The 17,078-nt window shown below is 35.1% G+C and overlaps 1 protein-coding gene across 1 annotated transcript; it reads right to left on the reverse strand.

Annotated features, from left to right (window-relative positions):
- Positions 1 to 1,660: 1,660 nt before the first annotated feature.
- Positions 1,661 to 6,419, reverse strand: LOC110643865 (protein KINESIN LIGHT CHAIN-RELATED 1). Its single transcript, XM_021796383.2, has 3 exons — positions 5,425 to 6,419; positions 2,944 to 3,852; positions 1,661 to 2,133 (listed from the first exon to the last, which is right to left on the reverse strand). The coding sequence occupies exons 1-3, from the start codon at positions 6,102 to 6,104 to the stop codon at positions 1,899 to 1,901; spliced, it is 1,824 nt and encodes a 607-aa protein (XP_021652075.2). The 5' UTR covers positions 6,105 to 6,419; the 3' UTR covers positions 1,661 to 1,898.
- Between the last annotated feature and the right edge of the window lie 10,659 nt (positions 6,420 to 17,078).

Below are 17,078 nucleotides of genomic sequence, written 5' to 3' on the forward strand. Positions count from 1 at the left end.
AGCATGGAAAATGTTCCTGTTGTCAGAGAATTCATGGATGTCTTCCCGAGGAGCTTCGGGGTTGCCAGGAAAGGGAATAGAGTTCTGCATTGATGTTATTCCGTACAAACCCCATATCGATGCCACCTTACGAGGATGGCACCTTGAAAGAGTGAAGGAGCAACTACAGGAGCTTTTGGACAAGGGTTTCATACGTCCGAGCACTTCACCACGGGTGCTCTGTTCTATTTGTGAGAAAGAAGGATGGGTCATTGAGGTTGTGTATCGACTACATGCAATTTGAACAAGGTGTGAAGAACAAGTATCCACTTCCTCGGATCGATGATTTGTTTGATCGGCTCAAGGGGCTAGATTCTTTTCCAAGATAGACTGCGATCGCTACCATCGATTGAGAATCGGGAATGAGGACGTGTCCAAAACGGCTTTCGGACAAGATATGGTCATTATGAGTTCTTGGTGATGTCTTTTGGACTCACTAATGCACCAAAGACCTTCATGGACTGATGAGCAGGTGTTCAAGCCATTTTGGACCGTTTTGTCATCGTATTCATAGATGACATTTTGGTATACTCTCGGACCGAGGAAGAACACGTGTGGCACTTGAGGATGGTGTTGCGGACTTTGAGGGAGCACGGTATACGCCAAATTTTCGAAATGTGAATTTTGGCTAGAAAGCATCTCATTCTTGGGACACGTGGTTTCTAGAGACGGTATTCAAGTGGATCCCAAGAAAATTGAAGTCAGAATCGATTGGCTTAGGCCGAGGTGCGAAGTTTTCTGGTTTAGCCGTTACTATAGGCGTTTTGTACAAGATTTCTCCAGATAGCGGCTCCCTAACTAAGTTGACCAGAAGAATGTTCCATTCATTTGGACAGATGACCGTGAGGTGAGTTTCCGAAGCTTAAGGAGTGTCTAACCACCGCCTGTGTTGACACTAGAGTGGTGAAGGATACACCGTGTATTGTGACGCCTCCAGAGTTGGCCTAGGGTGTGTTTTGATGCAGAATGGAAAAGTAGTGGCTTATGCTTCAAGACAGCTGAAGAGGCATGAGCAGAACTACCCCACCCATGATTTGGAAATGGCGGCTGTAATCTTTGCACTTAAAATCTGGAGACACTACCTGTATGGTGAAGTGTGCGAGATATACACCGACCACAAAAGTTTGAAGTACATCTTCCAGCAGAGGGATTTAAACTTGAGACAGAGGAGATGGATGGAGCTTCTGAAAGACTATGATTGCACCATCCAGAGGAGATGGATCATTTGAATGATTAGGGGGATTGATCATTGTTAACCATGGATTGACACATGATAATATGACTCAAGTTGAAAGAAACTCTTGGAGAAAATATAGAATATCTAAAAAATAGATGATCATTACTTTCCATAGGAAGGAGTATAAGTTTCTTGCTGCATTTGATCAATTCCCTTTTTCTGAAGGCCCGGAAAATTGCTGATTAATAGATGCTGATACGTTAATTGCAGTTCCTTGTCGTGAAAACTATATCCACAAAAGTAAAAGCTTGTACGCTAAGAACTATAGCCTCTTACTTGTTGAGCAATTGAACAGGATCCCACAAAGTAGCGAAATCCATATTTCAATGAACAGGATCTGCAATCGTGCTTGAATGATTCATTAAAAATAATAAAAAATAATAATTAAAAAAAAAGGATATCTTCAAAATTTATTTGCTCAATTGAACATTCTTCTTCTCGGTGAACAACTTTTATGTCCCAACACAGACAGACAATAAAAACAATTAAATGTGGCAAACAAATCAGGACTTCAAAGCTCAAGAAACAGCAAAACGCACCAGATTACAACATTGACACTATACATGACCTTCTATGTTACAGAATGTGCACGTGGAGATAAATATGAGAAATTAATACTTGCTCAAATTCTAAAACCCAGGCCAGGCCACCTCTTTGTTGAATCTTTCTTGGTCCTCCTTGAGTTCTTATCTATAAGATTTTCCAGTGATTTTGCCTTTTTGTTGCGAGCCCTGCCTGCTTCTTTCAGAAGCTCAGCTAGCCTATTCTTCTCATCTTCGAAATCAGGATTTGCAATCCCAAGCTTTTCCTCTCTTAGTTTAAGAACATATTCCAAGTTCTCAATCGCATCGTCAACCCTGTAATCAAACAGAATTGAACATCAGAAAAAGAAAACTAAATAAATCTTTAGCTTGAAGAAGTCTCATATTGTTTCCTTAAAAAAAAAAAAAAAAAAAAAGAGCGTCTCAGATTGCTTAAAATATTTCACTACTCAATTGTTGGATGCATTACTTGGGTGCGAGCAATGAACATCAATAATATCTAAAGAATAGCAGCAAAAGCAAGTAGCCACACAACGTCTTTATGACATGCAGTTTACCATTTCAAGATTTATCCACAATGATGGCTATCATAAGCTACGAGAATGAACCTAGCAAGTATAACATTTCAAGGATTAAATCAAACCTTGAGCACCAAAAATTCCGCCATAAAATTCCTCATCTAATTAAACGCAGAGGAGTTTGTTGAAAGGACATAAGAAATTTTAATAATAGGAAATATCCCACTAAGTGGGAAATTCTAAACAATAGAATTCCTAAATAATTAAAATACTACTTCCTAATTAAATTTTCTAAATAATAATAGAAACCTAAACTTCTTAATATACTATAAAATCTGAATTAATTGTATTGATTTTACAAAGAAAAAAAATTAAATCAAAATAATTTCTAAATTGAGTTTTCCTTGACTGCATGGCCCATGCAATTCAAGAACACTGCGAATAGAGCAAGAATCAAAGTAATAACAAAACAGCACTCAAGATAAAGTAATCTTCTAAACAGAATTCCTCTCCAGGAACAGAAGGAATTCTTTAAAGAGGACAATTCAATCACAATAACCATAAGCTGCTATTTCAAGTAAAACCTAGTCATGTAAAGATATATTACCTCCCCATAGCATCATAGGTTGCCGCAAGATTGCTATATACTCCAAGAGTATCTTGATTACAAGGACCACACTCCTGCTCCAGTATCCCCCTTGCTTCTTCAAACAACTCAGCAGCCTCATCTATCTTGAACAGCTGTACACAAGCCAATCCCATCTGGTTCAGGACAACACCAAAGAAGGCCGACTTCCTCTCCCCACTGGCTCTAAGTTTTGCTACAGCACTCTCAAAAGAGTTTCTTGCTTCTTCATATCTCCCAACCATGTAAAACATCACCCCCATTCGTGCTTCTATTCCCGCAATAGTGCTTTGCTGTCCTGGTTTATCCTCCAACAATTTCATGGCCTTCTGCAAGAGCTTCAATGCCTCCTCAGGTTCATCCACAGACTCATAAATGGCTGAAATCTCAGTCAGTCCACTAGCAATCTCTTCCGGTGTGGTTCCAGGAACAGGTTTTGCGTATATCCTCAGAGCATTTTCACAATAAGACTTTGATTCTCTGAGCTTTCCTGTCCTGTTATATAAGTCTGCAAGGCGCACAAAGACAGAGGCAACTGAAGGGTGGTTGTCACCCTTTGATGACTTGAAGACAGTAAGTGCCTTTTGGTAAGAGAATATGGCCTCGTCAAAGCGGCACAGAGACATGTAAATGTTTCCAATGCTGACATCAATAGCAGCAACTTCATTCTCTTGTCCATTTGCAATCATTGCCATACTGGCAAGAACTAGGTGCTCGAGAGCTGATTCATAATCTCCCTTTGCCTCACATATGAGGGCCATCAGTCGACGGTCAGCTGCCTCTTCAATTGATGCTGGTTCACTATGAGCACGATGAATTTCAAGAGTTTTCTTGCACAATTCTTCTGCTTTATCAAAGTTCATGGCTTGAACATTGGCCTCAGCTAAATACCTAGCATTTTCCAAATTATTTACTTAATTTAGTTTAATGAAATGGTAAATAAGCACTCTCATTGTAATTATATTATAACTATCATGCAGATAATTTGAGATGGAAGATATTAAAAATTTAAAATAAAGCATTAAAATATCTGAAGAGAAAATAGTAAATATATTAAAACTTTTCTAATATCAAGTCACAAAATTCTTCTTTAGGTTGCTAATCATTCAGTAAAATACATTTAAAGAAATAGACTACAATTTTCTATCCCAATGTTCAGATTAAGACTGATCTCTCATGCCAAACTTCTTGGTTAGTCTTCGAAATTGCATCAGCAGTCAAACAATGTGCCCACTTGCATGTTTATGTAAAGTAATATATAACTATCTATGCATAAATACATATATATAAAGACATGAACATGAGGGTGAGGGAGAGGTAAATAAATGTAAGGAGGGTAAGTAATTATTTTACCCTATTTGGGAAAGAGGTGAATTAATGGAGGGTAACCCTTACCCTCAAATCTCAATTTGCTAATCATTCAGTAAAATACATTTAAAGAAATAGACTACAATTTTCTATCCCAATGTTCAGATTAAGACTGATCTCTCATGCCAAACTTCTTGGTTAGTCTTCGAAATTGCATCAGCAGTCAAACAATGTGCCCACTTGCATGTTTATGTAAAGTAATATATAACTATCTATGCATAAATACATATATATAAAGACATGAACATGAGGGTGAGGGAGAGGTAAATAAATGTAAGGAGGGTAAGTAATTATTTTACCCTATTTGGGAAAGAGGTGAATTAATGGAGGGTAACCCTTACCCTCAAATCTCAATTTTTCTTATTCCCCAATTTGAGGTGTAAAGAGAGGGAAAGAGAGAGAGATTTAGAATTATAAATATTTTTATTTATACACCCCCTTAGATTTAACCTTCCTTCGCCTCTTTCCAAAGATAAAAGAATATATATTAACTCCCCTCACCTTTCCATTAAACATGAGAACCATTTTTATTATAACCCCACTTACCTTTCCACTTCCTTGCCCTTACTCTTCCCTTGCTTACACTTCCCTCACCCTATCCAAACAGACCCTTAAGAAAATGAATTTGGACAGATATGTGAGTCAGAAGTTTTAATCAATTTCGTAGATGCCTAACTGTTGACTTTAAGACTTGTATCATCAATCTGAATTTGACACAAATTGAATTTTCCTATAAAAGAACGACCACGTCTCCTGCAGTCCTCTACAAATACAAAAAGCCAAAATAGGAGGGGGGGGAGGGGGGAAGAGAGTGGAGAGTGTTGGGGCGGGCGCGGTGGTGTTAGTGTATAAATACAAATATAAGAACGGCAACTTTTTAAGAAATCAGAATTCCATAAAATTTTCCTAATTTAGCTAACAACAGCAAAATTTAAGCTAAAAATTACCCAAAATAACTCGCATTATGATAAACTTACTCCAAATAGTAATAATATTAATCAACTCAATATCCTAATCACACAATAAACAGCCAAAAACACGTCAAAAATACAAGTCTTAACTTCCCAACATAAACAAAGCTACGCAACTACATACCTGCAAGTCTCCCCAACTCTGGGATCGGTCTCTCCCAAAGCCTCGATCTGAATCTTAAGTCCATCCTCATAAGCGGCAATGGACTTATCGACCTGTCCAAGCATCGAATAGGTATCCCCCAACTGCATATACCCAGAAAACGCAGCAAGCGCGTGATCCATCCCTTTAGACAAATCCGGCACCTTAATGGCCCTCTCGAGAGCGGGCACTGCCTCGTCGAACCTCCCTAGACTGCAATAAATAGCAGCCAGCACGTGCAGGCTCATAACGAGATCCAAACTCGGTTCCCCATCGACGGCACATCGCTCAAACGACTTAGACGCACGAATTGCGTAATCTAGAGCCTTACCAGGACCCTCCCCGGACGCAATGGTATCACGGGCGACCTTGAGAAGGAAAGGACCGAGATCCGGGTTGTCAAGGGAGGCGTCAGAGAGCAGGAGCGGGTTGGGGGAGTCGGGCGGGGGCTTCTTAGCGGAGCGGGTCGGAGAAGGTTTAGATCGAGAAGGGGATGAAGAAGGAGGCTTCTTGTTTGGCGTTTTGGGAACAGCTGGTTCGGGTCGTGGTTGAGACTGAAACTGAGGCTGTGGCTGAGGCTGGGACTGGGGTTCGATCTCGGGAACGGAGATGCGGAGAGGGGTTGCCTCGGGTGGCGTCTTGACCGAGACAAGACCCGGCATCGTCTTCTTTTTGTTATGCTTTGGGATCGGAGACCGATGAAAGAGTTACGCAGCAAGAAATGAGAGAGAGAGAGAGGGAGAGGGAGAGAGAGAGAGAGAGAGAGATTAAGGGAGGGGATTTAGCATTTAGGTCACAAGGGACAGGCCACCAAACAGGAACTGACAGGAAAGCTTCAACCTTCAGATGAGAATCTCTCTCTTCTCACTGTCTCTGCTGCGTCTTTCTCTCCTGGCACTGGTATGGCTACGGCCTACCACGAGGGACAAAATGGTCAATTTATGATGATCGTGTATTAGTGTGCCTATGTTGAGATTAAAGGGGACTAATTTGAGGATTAAGCAGTGGTTTAGTATTTTACTTAATTTGGATAGGTTTTTAAACGTCAGCGTTTCAACGCGACAATTTTGATCCAGGTGTTGAAATCGTGTTGCACTTTGCAATTATTAATTATAATAAAATAAAATATCTTTAAAATTCACTGATCATAAAAATTAATTTATTAATAAAAATAAAATGTAAATAACAATTATATTTACGCAAGTAAAAATATATTTCTCTAAATATTAATTATAATTTCTCCATAAATTCATTCATTAATAAATAAATTATAACATCTGTAATTTAAATACCCATCTTATGAAACAATAATGGATGACTTTCTTGGTTTATTGTTGTTTGAACAGTTTCTTTGGCGAACAACCAATTTATTTTAGGGTAAATTATTGGCAGATTCTTATACAATATCAAAATTAGCTAATTAATTTTTATTTCAAAAAATTTAATTAAAATATTTCTGCATTTTGTAAAATCAAACTGAGACTTCTGTTGACAAATTTTGTTATTTAGAGATGAAATAATTTATCCTCTATTTTACTCTTGCTCATAATTGTATATCAAGAAAGAAAAGATTATAGGAGATGAGCAAAAGCATATATTAAATATTAAGAAGAAAACGACAAGCAGTTTTTCATTTATTCATAGTAATCATTCCACTGTAAAATACAATACAAGCTCTCTTAATCTCATAAATTATCATTGAGCTCCTTGATGGCCTACTCTCTCTCCACAGAAAGAGCTGGTGTTTATTTCATTAATCCCTTCATGGCATTAATCTCATAAAATATGGTTCAGCTGTTGCCACCAGCAGGCTTTCCACTTCTTGGCGGATCATGTTTGGGATTAGGGCCCTCCTTATCATAGTCCAACATAAAATCAATCTCTACGAGCTTTCTGATCTTCTTCATTGCAGCAATAATGGGCTGCAAACAAAACAAAAAATACTGCATAAGTTAGCACCAGAGTACTGTAATCTTTTTAAAGGCTTAAACATTAGTTATCATCTCATAGATACTGATAATAATTCATTCAATTACCTCACTTTGTGGGTTTGCATACTTCATGCCTTGTGCAACTCCCCAAACTTGGCCTACAAGAGAATTAAATGGAAACCATATGTTACGTATTAATGAATACCCTGCAAGCAAGATGATAAAGTCTGGAGAGAACTGTCTAACCTATTGATAAATGGATGAAGAGGAGGAGGAGAATGAGAGCTAAGGCCTTGGTCTGAGAACCAGCCATGGGAAATTGTTTTGGTGATTGTTGGTAAGCTAGGGTAAGAGAGAGGAAGGATGCGTTGGATTTATATTGGCTAAAAAGAGGGACAGATCAATGTAAACTATTAATTCATGGTGCTGGGTGCTACCAGTACTCGAAAGCTTTGTAGAATGATGGCTGAAAATGCAATACCCATTAGCAGACACAAACAAAACAAAGTCAACTAGCACTCATTTCTGTCACCTCAGGGGTCCAAGGTTTTGCCTCCTGTCCTCCAAAAGCTTTTGCCAGGTGGTAATCAAAATACCTTTGCATGGCTCAAGCTTTACCAATATATATCCAGCTTGCCTATTGCCTACATTTCTGTAGTCTCTCTACATATCTGTTGAAACTCCATTCTTGGCTAGCCTTTGGTCCACTATTTAGCTAAGTGGTGTCTTTATCAACAAGAAGAGATATTTGCACAAAGTCCATACCCTGTTCATTCCATATCTCAATATTTAATGCTTTAATGAACGGTGCTCTTCATCTTCAAACAGAGATTTTTTATTTAATAAATCAAGATGGGAAGCAAATAACGGAGGATCCTTTAAATGAAATCATTACAAGAGGAATTGGAAGATCATATTAGGTAAACCAACAGTAAAGGGCACTCTCAAAATAGACAACACAAGAACCCCATCATTCTATTTATGTGCAATTAACCATAGATTAAATCAAATAAGCTTCCTTCATTTGACTAGATAATGGCGATGCTGTTCTTTGTCACGGTGTATTCAATTTCAAACAACTAAATTGCTATAAAGGACACTGATTCTACATCTCCCACTATTAAAGGTTGTTAGCAAGCCTAATTGCAGATTCTAGCACTATAATCACCATTAAAAACTGAGAGGCAACTAATTGTCACACATGGTTTCATTTGTGTACCAACAGTGCACAAGACATCCCACATTATATGCAGGTTCTGATGAGAGTTATATTCATGCACCCTTCCTCTTGAATTGCAAGGAGTCAGATTTCAATGATTTGAACCTATGATCGTCAAATCATAATAGATTAACCATACTGTTCATCAAGTCTTACCCTAGATTAATTCTCTAAACTTTAACATAGACAAAATACAATCAAGCACTCTGAAGAAAAGAGTATCAACATATTGTCAAATAGAGAAAACTGCTTATGATGTGTACTGTTCATGTTGCATGCTTACTGTATCATATACAACATTGTCTCTACATTTGTTTACAGGGTCATATTGTATGGTAATGGACAAGGCTTATCACCTCTCTCCCATGTAAGGGTGGACCCCTAGATAAAGAATATGAAAACTCATCTACCCCTCTTAATTTCTTGGCTCTAAAATCATGATCTTTGGATGGTGGCAGTCATATCACAATAAGTCACAGCACCTTCTTTAAGTTGACTACCAACCTTCCCCATCTTTTTCTTCATAAAATTTAATCCTCTCCTTTTAGCAAGATTCAATAATAGCTTAATACACCATCTATGTCCTTTTTATCTGTGTAGAGACAACATCATTTTCAACAGTTCCTTGTCTATACCATTATCCTTTTTGGTTGTGGTTTTCCAACCCACCAAGACTTCTGGACATGAATAGCAAAAAAAAAAATATCAATTCATACTTAAGTTTGTCCTTTTGAAATTTAATTAGCCTAGCCTTTTAATCTGTGTTCTTATGGCGGATAAAAAATTATTCTTTCCTGTGATTTTTTTTTTCCTAGAAAACTGATTATGATGTATGTTGATATTTTCTGTTAACAAGGGGTTCTGCTTCTTTAATTGGTTTACTTTGTTTGCAAGTCATTTGTGTGGTAATTAGTTGTATTCTCTATCAAATTATTTTATTAAGATAAAAAAGAGAAACATGCTTGAAAGGTGCCCATATTGGCAAGACAACTAAGATTGTCCACATCATTAGAGAAAGTAATCCATCATCTGCATATTTACTTAGCTGGAATTATTTACCTTCTGTGATAACTGAAAAATTTTAATAATTGAATTTGTGAGCTGTATTATGTGTAACTTTAAATATTTAACGTTCATTCTTTATTTTTTTGGGTATGGCCAGAACATAATGAATCCTGAAAACTCATCTGCATATGATATACAAAGCAATATGGAGGCTGTTGGGTTTCTTTCCTAAGTTTGAAGCAAAATTAACTTTGTTGGGTCCACAGGCTTTTATGTTGGTTCAGGAAAAGTCCAACAATCAGAGTCCTGGATAATTTTCACCTAAAACACTCACGGCTATGGTAATTAGAACATGCTAAAGAAGAAACTATGCCTGATGTAAATTGACTAATGTTGCACAAGTACTTTGCATTAGAATTGCCAAACTTACCTTACAGAACTAAGTCTTCACCTGTATCATCAGCTCTTAAAGGAGACAGTTCCCAGTAAATTAAACATGAAATTTACAAGCTCTTAATTTATGATTGAGAACCCAACAGAGCTCACAGTGTGGGAAATATCGTGGCTAAAAAGTCCAAGATGGAAAAAAGGTGAGAAAACCCAGAAGAGCTCTCTGTTAACAGTGTGAAAATTACAAGATCCAATGTTAAGAGTTAATTAAGCCCTTTTTACCTTTTCGTGATTCGAAAACCACTGGCGAGCCAACAATGACATATAAACTGCTGAAATTCATTATAGAATTTGTGAGCTGTGTAGGTGTATGGTAAAAGATTATATATGAAAATGATACCTGGCAAATCCTCAAGCTTATCTGCATTTAATATAGAGAGCAATCGCAGGAAGATTCAGACAAGTAGGTATTAAATAATTCAAAAGGGGCATAGGACATAGGTTTTCCAAGGTCAAAGAAAAACATATTCAAGTTGGGGCCACAACCACAGGCTTTGGTTTTTGGCTCTCAAAGAAGGACAAAAGAGAGTGCTTGCTCATTCTTTGGCTCAAATATCCAGAACCAGATCATAGGACTAATTCAAAGTGACGGGGAACAAACCATGATTTTTAGATATGGGTGATCTCATTAGTTAAAGCTTTTGGATTGAGTGGATTTTAATCAGGTTATGTAATTGTGGCATTTAATAATGTCAAACAAGTAGTGCAATTATTAGCAGTTAAAGGAAACACTTTTTTCCTCCCACTTGTTTTGACATATTTTGCCTAGAGTAAGAGTAGGGTAAAAGTGGGTAGAGGAGCTTACCGGTATATAGATATTATTTGCCTTGGCAGGAGGTGTGGGGTAAAGGTGGGTGGAGCTTACCTGCCCACAGCCATAAGCGAATAGCTGGAAATGGACTGGAAGCATTGGCAGGGCTTATCCGCTGTTTTGTTTGAGAAGTTTGGATGATAGCAGAGGAGGGGTAAACAAAGGAAAGAAAGAGTGAGTTATGTCTGAGTTATGTCCGGTTAGGGAAAGTATTATTCAACCTGAACTAAATAAATCAAATTAAATAATCTTAATTTAATAATTTAGTTTAATTTTTAAGATAATTCGATTTAATTTGATTTTAAATTTTAAAAATTTTTATTATTTCAGTATGATTCAGTTTTGAAAAAAAAAACTAATTGAACCGTATAGAAACAAATTACTTTATTAATTTTTAAATTGTTTTATTTTTATAGAAAATTTATGTATTATATGTATTTTTATATATATAAATTGTTTAATTTTATTGATTAATGGTTATTAGGTTTAAATCAAAATCAAACTCAGATAAAAAAAACTTAAAAATCAAGTATAAATGAAAAAATCCACCAAAGCCCAGAAACTAATAAGTTCAAACCGAACTTAACCAAATTAAAGCGGTTCAGTTTTTCATGCATTTTGATTTGGTTCAGTTTTTAAAATATAACAATTTAGTTAATTCAATTTTGATGGTTCGATTTGAACCAAATACTCAGCTCTAATGTCCGAGTGAATTAATGGAGGTAAGGATAAGTCTTACCCTCTCTTACCTATCAAATCTCAACTTTTCTTTGACTCTTGGGGATAAATGCTCTATTTGATATTATGTTTGGAGGTTCAAAACTGTTTTTCTGAATAAAAATATTATTTTAGATGTTATTAAAAAAAACAGTTTGAAAAAATTGTTTTGTTATTTTAATGTTCTTATAACTAAAACTTATCAAACTCAATTTTAAATTATTTTTTAATACTCTCTAACTAGTCTATCTGAAAAAGTAATTTTCTCAACAGTGATTTCAACAGTAATACCAAATAGGTCTAAAGAGAAGTAAGAAGAGAAAGGCGAGAACTATAATTATTTTTATTTTCAGTACCCATAAATTTACTCTCTTTTTTACCTTTTTTTTAAATAAAAAATATTCATAATCTCTTTTTATCTTTTTATTAATTCATTTTTTTAAATATATATATTTTTAATTATAACCCTTCTTATCTTTTCATTATTTAACTCTTTCCTCACCCTTTTCAATGAAGGATTGTCTTAGTAATCGAGTTCACTCACTCAAGCATCAAACACTGATAGATAATGGAAGCACATTTTGATAAAGTGAAATGTGAAGATAATTTTGACTCTTCCGGGCTGAGTTTCTCGGGTATTTCAAATACAATTACAAGGTGCCATTTACGCATGTGTCACGACCCGAAATTCTATATCATGACGGCGTATAATTTAAATATTCTTAAATCATGCAAGTCTTATCAAAATATCTTGAATAAATATATTGTTGCTTACTAATCTTAAAAAAAATAAATAAAATCTAAATAAATAAAATACTAAATAAACATCATAAATATCCCATAAGTAAACTGCAGAGTCTTTACGGATTTCAAATAAAAACTTAAACTGTTCAATAAACTAAACTAATTATTAGTCCGAGGAAATATGAATTCGGGCATACCATGAGAATAAATTAAAGATTGTCCCTCTCTAAAAACTGGACTGAATATTTGGATCAGCTGCAGAATTCTACTGATCTAAAATAGATAATAGACAGAGAAAACGTAGTTTGAGCTAATGCTCAGTGAATGATAATTATAGCACACAACGGAATAAAAACAGGTAAACGCTTAATTAATTTCATAATAAATTTTTCATTCAATTAAATCATGCTCATTCTATCAAAATCATTAATAAAATAATTCCATAAAACATATATATAAAAGAAGTTCATTCAAAAAAATTTATGATACAGTATACTAAGGTGATTAAAATCCAACATCACCAAAGGTTAAATGTAAAGCGCGCTATCAGATATTAGATAACTTTTTCCTCCTTCACAGATATCAATGCATATGATACTAATGTAACTCATAAAGTGCAATGATGCATGACTCAACAATGTAACCTAATATCGTAACAGTTCACGCGGTGGGGCCAGATAGCAGATACAGATACTGGGCACAGGTACCAATTCAAAATAGAAAATCAATTTGTACAAATCAATCAAAATCTATGAAAAATTTCAGATAGCAAATAATAACTGATAGTGCAATTCCAACAGTTTATTTCAATAATTTTAGAGAATCAATAAGATCAAATCGATCTCAAATAAATTTAGTGTAACACATCGATAAATTTTATAATCAGATATCAATAAATATAAAGACATTAAAGGCCTATTCCAGAAATTCTAATGGCTCTAATGCAGAGATAATTAACAAAATCAATTATTTAATCAAAATTGGAATAAAATTCAATAATAAAATAAAACTCTAAAAAATCACATGTAAAATAACTGTTAAAATATTGATTTAAAATTTCATTTAATAACAAATTTAATGCTAAAAATTTTTAAAAGGGAGTAAAACGGTGCCATGTACTATAATTACCACTAACCTGGAACATTCAAGACAATAGTTATTTTCAATGGAAGATAGATAATTTCAACTAACAAATTGAATATTCGAATCTCCTACACACCCAAAATATAAAATAAAAATATCAAATAAAAAAAAATAACTTTAATATATATACATATATATATATATATATATATATATATATATATATATATGTATATCTGTATATATGTATACATATATGTATACATATATGTATATCTGTATGTATGTATATATATACATATATACATATGTATGTATATATATATATATAAAATACCGTTCGTCCACTGTCCGTTCATCCTATGTCATACATATATTTTTTTCCAGTGGACATAGGATGAACGGACAAGGATTTAACGGTATATATATATATATATATATATATATATATATATATATATATATATATATATATATATATATATATATATATTTATTTATTTATTTATTTATTTATTTATAAAAATAAGCTATTGTCCAACACTAATCATGATCAATCAAATTCAATACCAATGATCAAAGAAAAAAAATGAATTTCTAGAGTAGTTGTAATAAATCAAGGAAATAAAATCAAATCAAATTCACCAATTATTGAACAAAGAACGAAAATTTTTACCTTAAAAACAGAATCGAATGTGATAAATAGAAAAGTAAAAATTTAGGGATTCTCTGCGCACATCAGATTATAAATCAGAAATTTTTATATATATATACACACACACATACACACACATATAACAATAAATAAAAGATGATGAAAATACATGTTGAGAGTATTAGGTATAAAAGGAGGTGATAAACAGACTTTGAGAACAAAGTTTAGCAGAAAGAGATTATTAAGTTATATATATTTCAAGAGTTTCATTAGGTATAGAATGGGATGAGAGTTATTATTGAACTGGGTTGTTCAGATTACAAATATATATTTAATTTCAATATATATATATATATAAAATAAATAAGTAGGCTATCCAATAAAATATTCCCTTTTTTTATATTATTGTTAGCTAATTAAAATAAATAGATAAATAAATAGATAAAATATTGGGTTTTCACATGCCTTCCCTTAAAAAAATTCGGTCCCCGAATTTAAATAGATAAAATTCTAACCTGAAAAATCAAATAAGTGAGGATATTTAGCTCGCATTTCAGATTCTGCCTCTCATGTGGCCTCACTACTGGAGTGATTATGCCACAAGACTTTGACCAAAGCCACTTCCTTAGATTAGAGTTTCCTAATTTGTCGATCTAAAATCTTTACTGGTTGCTCCTCATATGACATATCATCCCTAACCTCATGATTTCTTTCATAGGAGAAACTCTCGGAAATACATGATCACCAACCATAAACTCTACATCTTTACGCTTAGGGTCAGCATAACTTCTCTGTCGACTCTGAGTAGTTAAAAGTTTATTCGACCATATAATGCCTCGTACGGAGCCATTTCTATACTTGTCTGCTGACTATTATTATAAGCAAACTCTACTAAAAGCAAATGATGATCCCAACAGCCACCAAAATCCATAACACATGCACAAAGTATGTCTTCCAATGTCTGTATGGTCCTTTCTGACTGTCCATCTGTCTGAGAGTGAAAAGTAGTACTAAAGTCTACTCGTGTTCCCAAAGCTTCTTGGAATTTCTTCCAAAATCGAGAAGTAAACTGAGTACCACAATTAGAGATAATGGAAACTAGAACACCATGAATACTAACAATCTTGTTTATATACAACTGTGCAAGTTTAGCAAAGTCATATGTAGTCTTCACAGGAAGGAAATGAGTAGATTTTGTCAATTTGTCCACTATCACCCAGATTGCATTGTAACCACCTCGTGTATTAGGTAAACCCACAACAATGTCCATAGCAATGTACTCCCACTTTCACTCAGAAATAGGCAACAGCTGAAGTAACCCAAATGGTCTCTGATGTTCTGCCTTAACCTGTTGACAAGTCAAACATTTAGAAATAAAGTCTGCAACATTCCTCTTCATGCCACCCCACCAATAATGCTCTCTTAAATCATGGTACTTCTTAGTTGAACTCGGGTGTACCATGTAAGCAGAGTAGCGTGCCTCCTCTATTATCTCTCTTCTTAACTCATCAACACTAGGGACACAAAGTCTAGCACCATAATGAAGAACTCCATCATCATCTAACACGAACCCTTGAGCTTAGCCTTGATGGATACTATCTATATTCTTACACAACTGAGAATCTCTCTTCTGAGTAGCCTTAATTCGATCAATCAAGATAGGCCTAACTCGAAAATGTGCTAAGAAAGATCCAGCTACAATTTCAAACTTTACTTCCTAATCTAGCAACTCATGTAATTCAGCAATCAGAGGCCTCCTCTTGGTAGATATATGAGCTAAACTACCAGAAGACTTCCTACTTAGAGCATTAGCTACCACATTAGCTTTTTCAGGGTGATACTGTATGGTGCAATCATAATTCTTCAGCAATTCTACCCATCTCCTTTGCCTAAGATTAATATCACGTTGGTCAAAGATGTATTTGAGACTTTTGTGGTCAGTGCAGATTTCACAAGTCTCACAATACAAATAGTGCCTTCAGATTTTCAAAGTAAATATTTCTGCAGCTATTTCCAAATCATGAGTTGGATAATTCTGCTCGTACCTTTTCAACTGACAAGAAGCATATGCAATAACCCGTTCGTGCTGCATCAAAACACATCCTAAACCAATCCTATAAGCATCGCAATACACTGCATAACCCTCTGATCCAAACGAAAGGGCTAACACTGATGCTGTAGTTAAACGAGTCTTAAGCTCCTGAACACTTTTTTCACAAGCCTCAAACCACTGAAATTTCACATTCTGTTGTGTTAACTTAGTTAAAGGTATTGCAATAAGAGAGAAGTCTTGAACAAACCGTCTATAATACCCTGCTAAATCCAAAAAACTACGAATCTCTGACACAGTTGCGGGTCTAGGCCAATGAAGCACTGCCTCAATTTTCTTATTATCAACACACACCCCATCCTTAGACACTGTATGGCCTAGGAAAGCCACACTATCTAACTAGAACTCATATTTGGAGAACTTGGCATATAGCTTGTGTTCCTGTAAGGTCTGAAGGATAATTTTCAAATGTTGCTCATGCTCCTCTTTACTCTTTGAGTACACTAGAATGTTATCGATGAACACTATAATAAATTGATCTAAGAAAGGCTTGAAAACTCTATTCATGAGATCCATAAAAGCGGTTGGAGCATTGGTAAGACCAAAAGGCAATACAAGAAATTCATAGTGTCCATACCTAGTCCTAAAGGCAATCTTAAATATGTTTTCTTTCTTGACCCTCAATTGATGATACCCAGATTGAAGATCAATCTTGAAAAACACTTTGCACCTTAAAGTTGGTCAAACAGGTCATCTATGCGTGGAAGAGGATACTTATTACGCAAAGTCACCTTATCCAATTGCCTATAATCAATGCACATTCTCAAAGACCCATCCTTCTTCTGCACAAATAACACAGGAGCATCCCATGGAGAAACACTAGGGCAAATAAACCCCTTATCTAATAGGTCATGTAGCTGTTTCTTCAACTTCTTAAGTTCTACAGGTGCCATACGATAAGGTGGCATAGA

This window comes from Hevea brasiliensis, chromosome 16, assembly GCF_030052815.1.
Source record: "Hevea brasiliensis isolate MT/VB/25A 57/8 chromosome 16, ASM3005281v1, whole genome shotgun sequence".
NCBI lineage: Eukaryota > Viridiplantae > Streptophyta > Magnoliopsida > Malpighiales > Euphorbiaceae > Hevea > Hevea brasiliensis.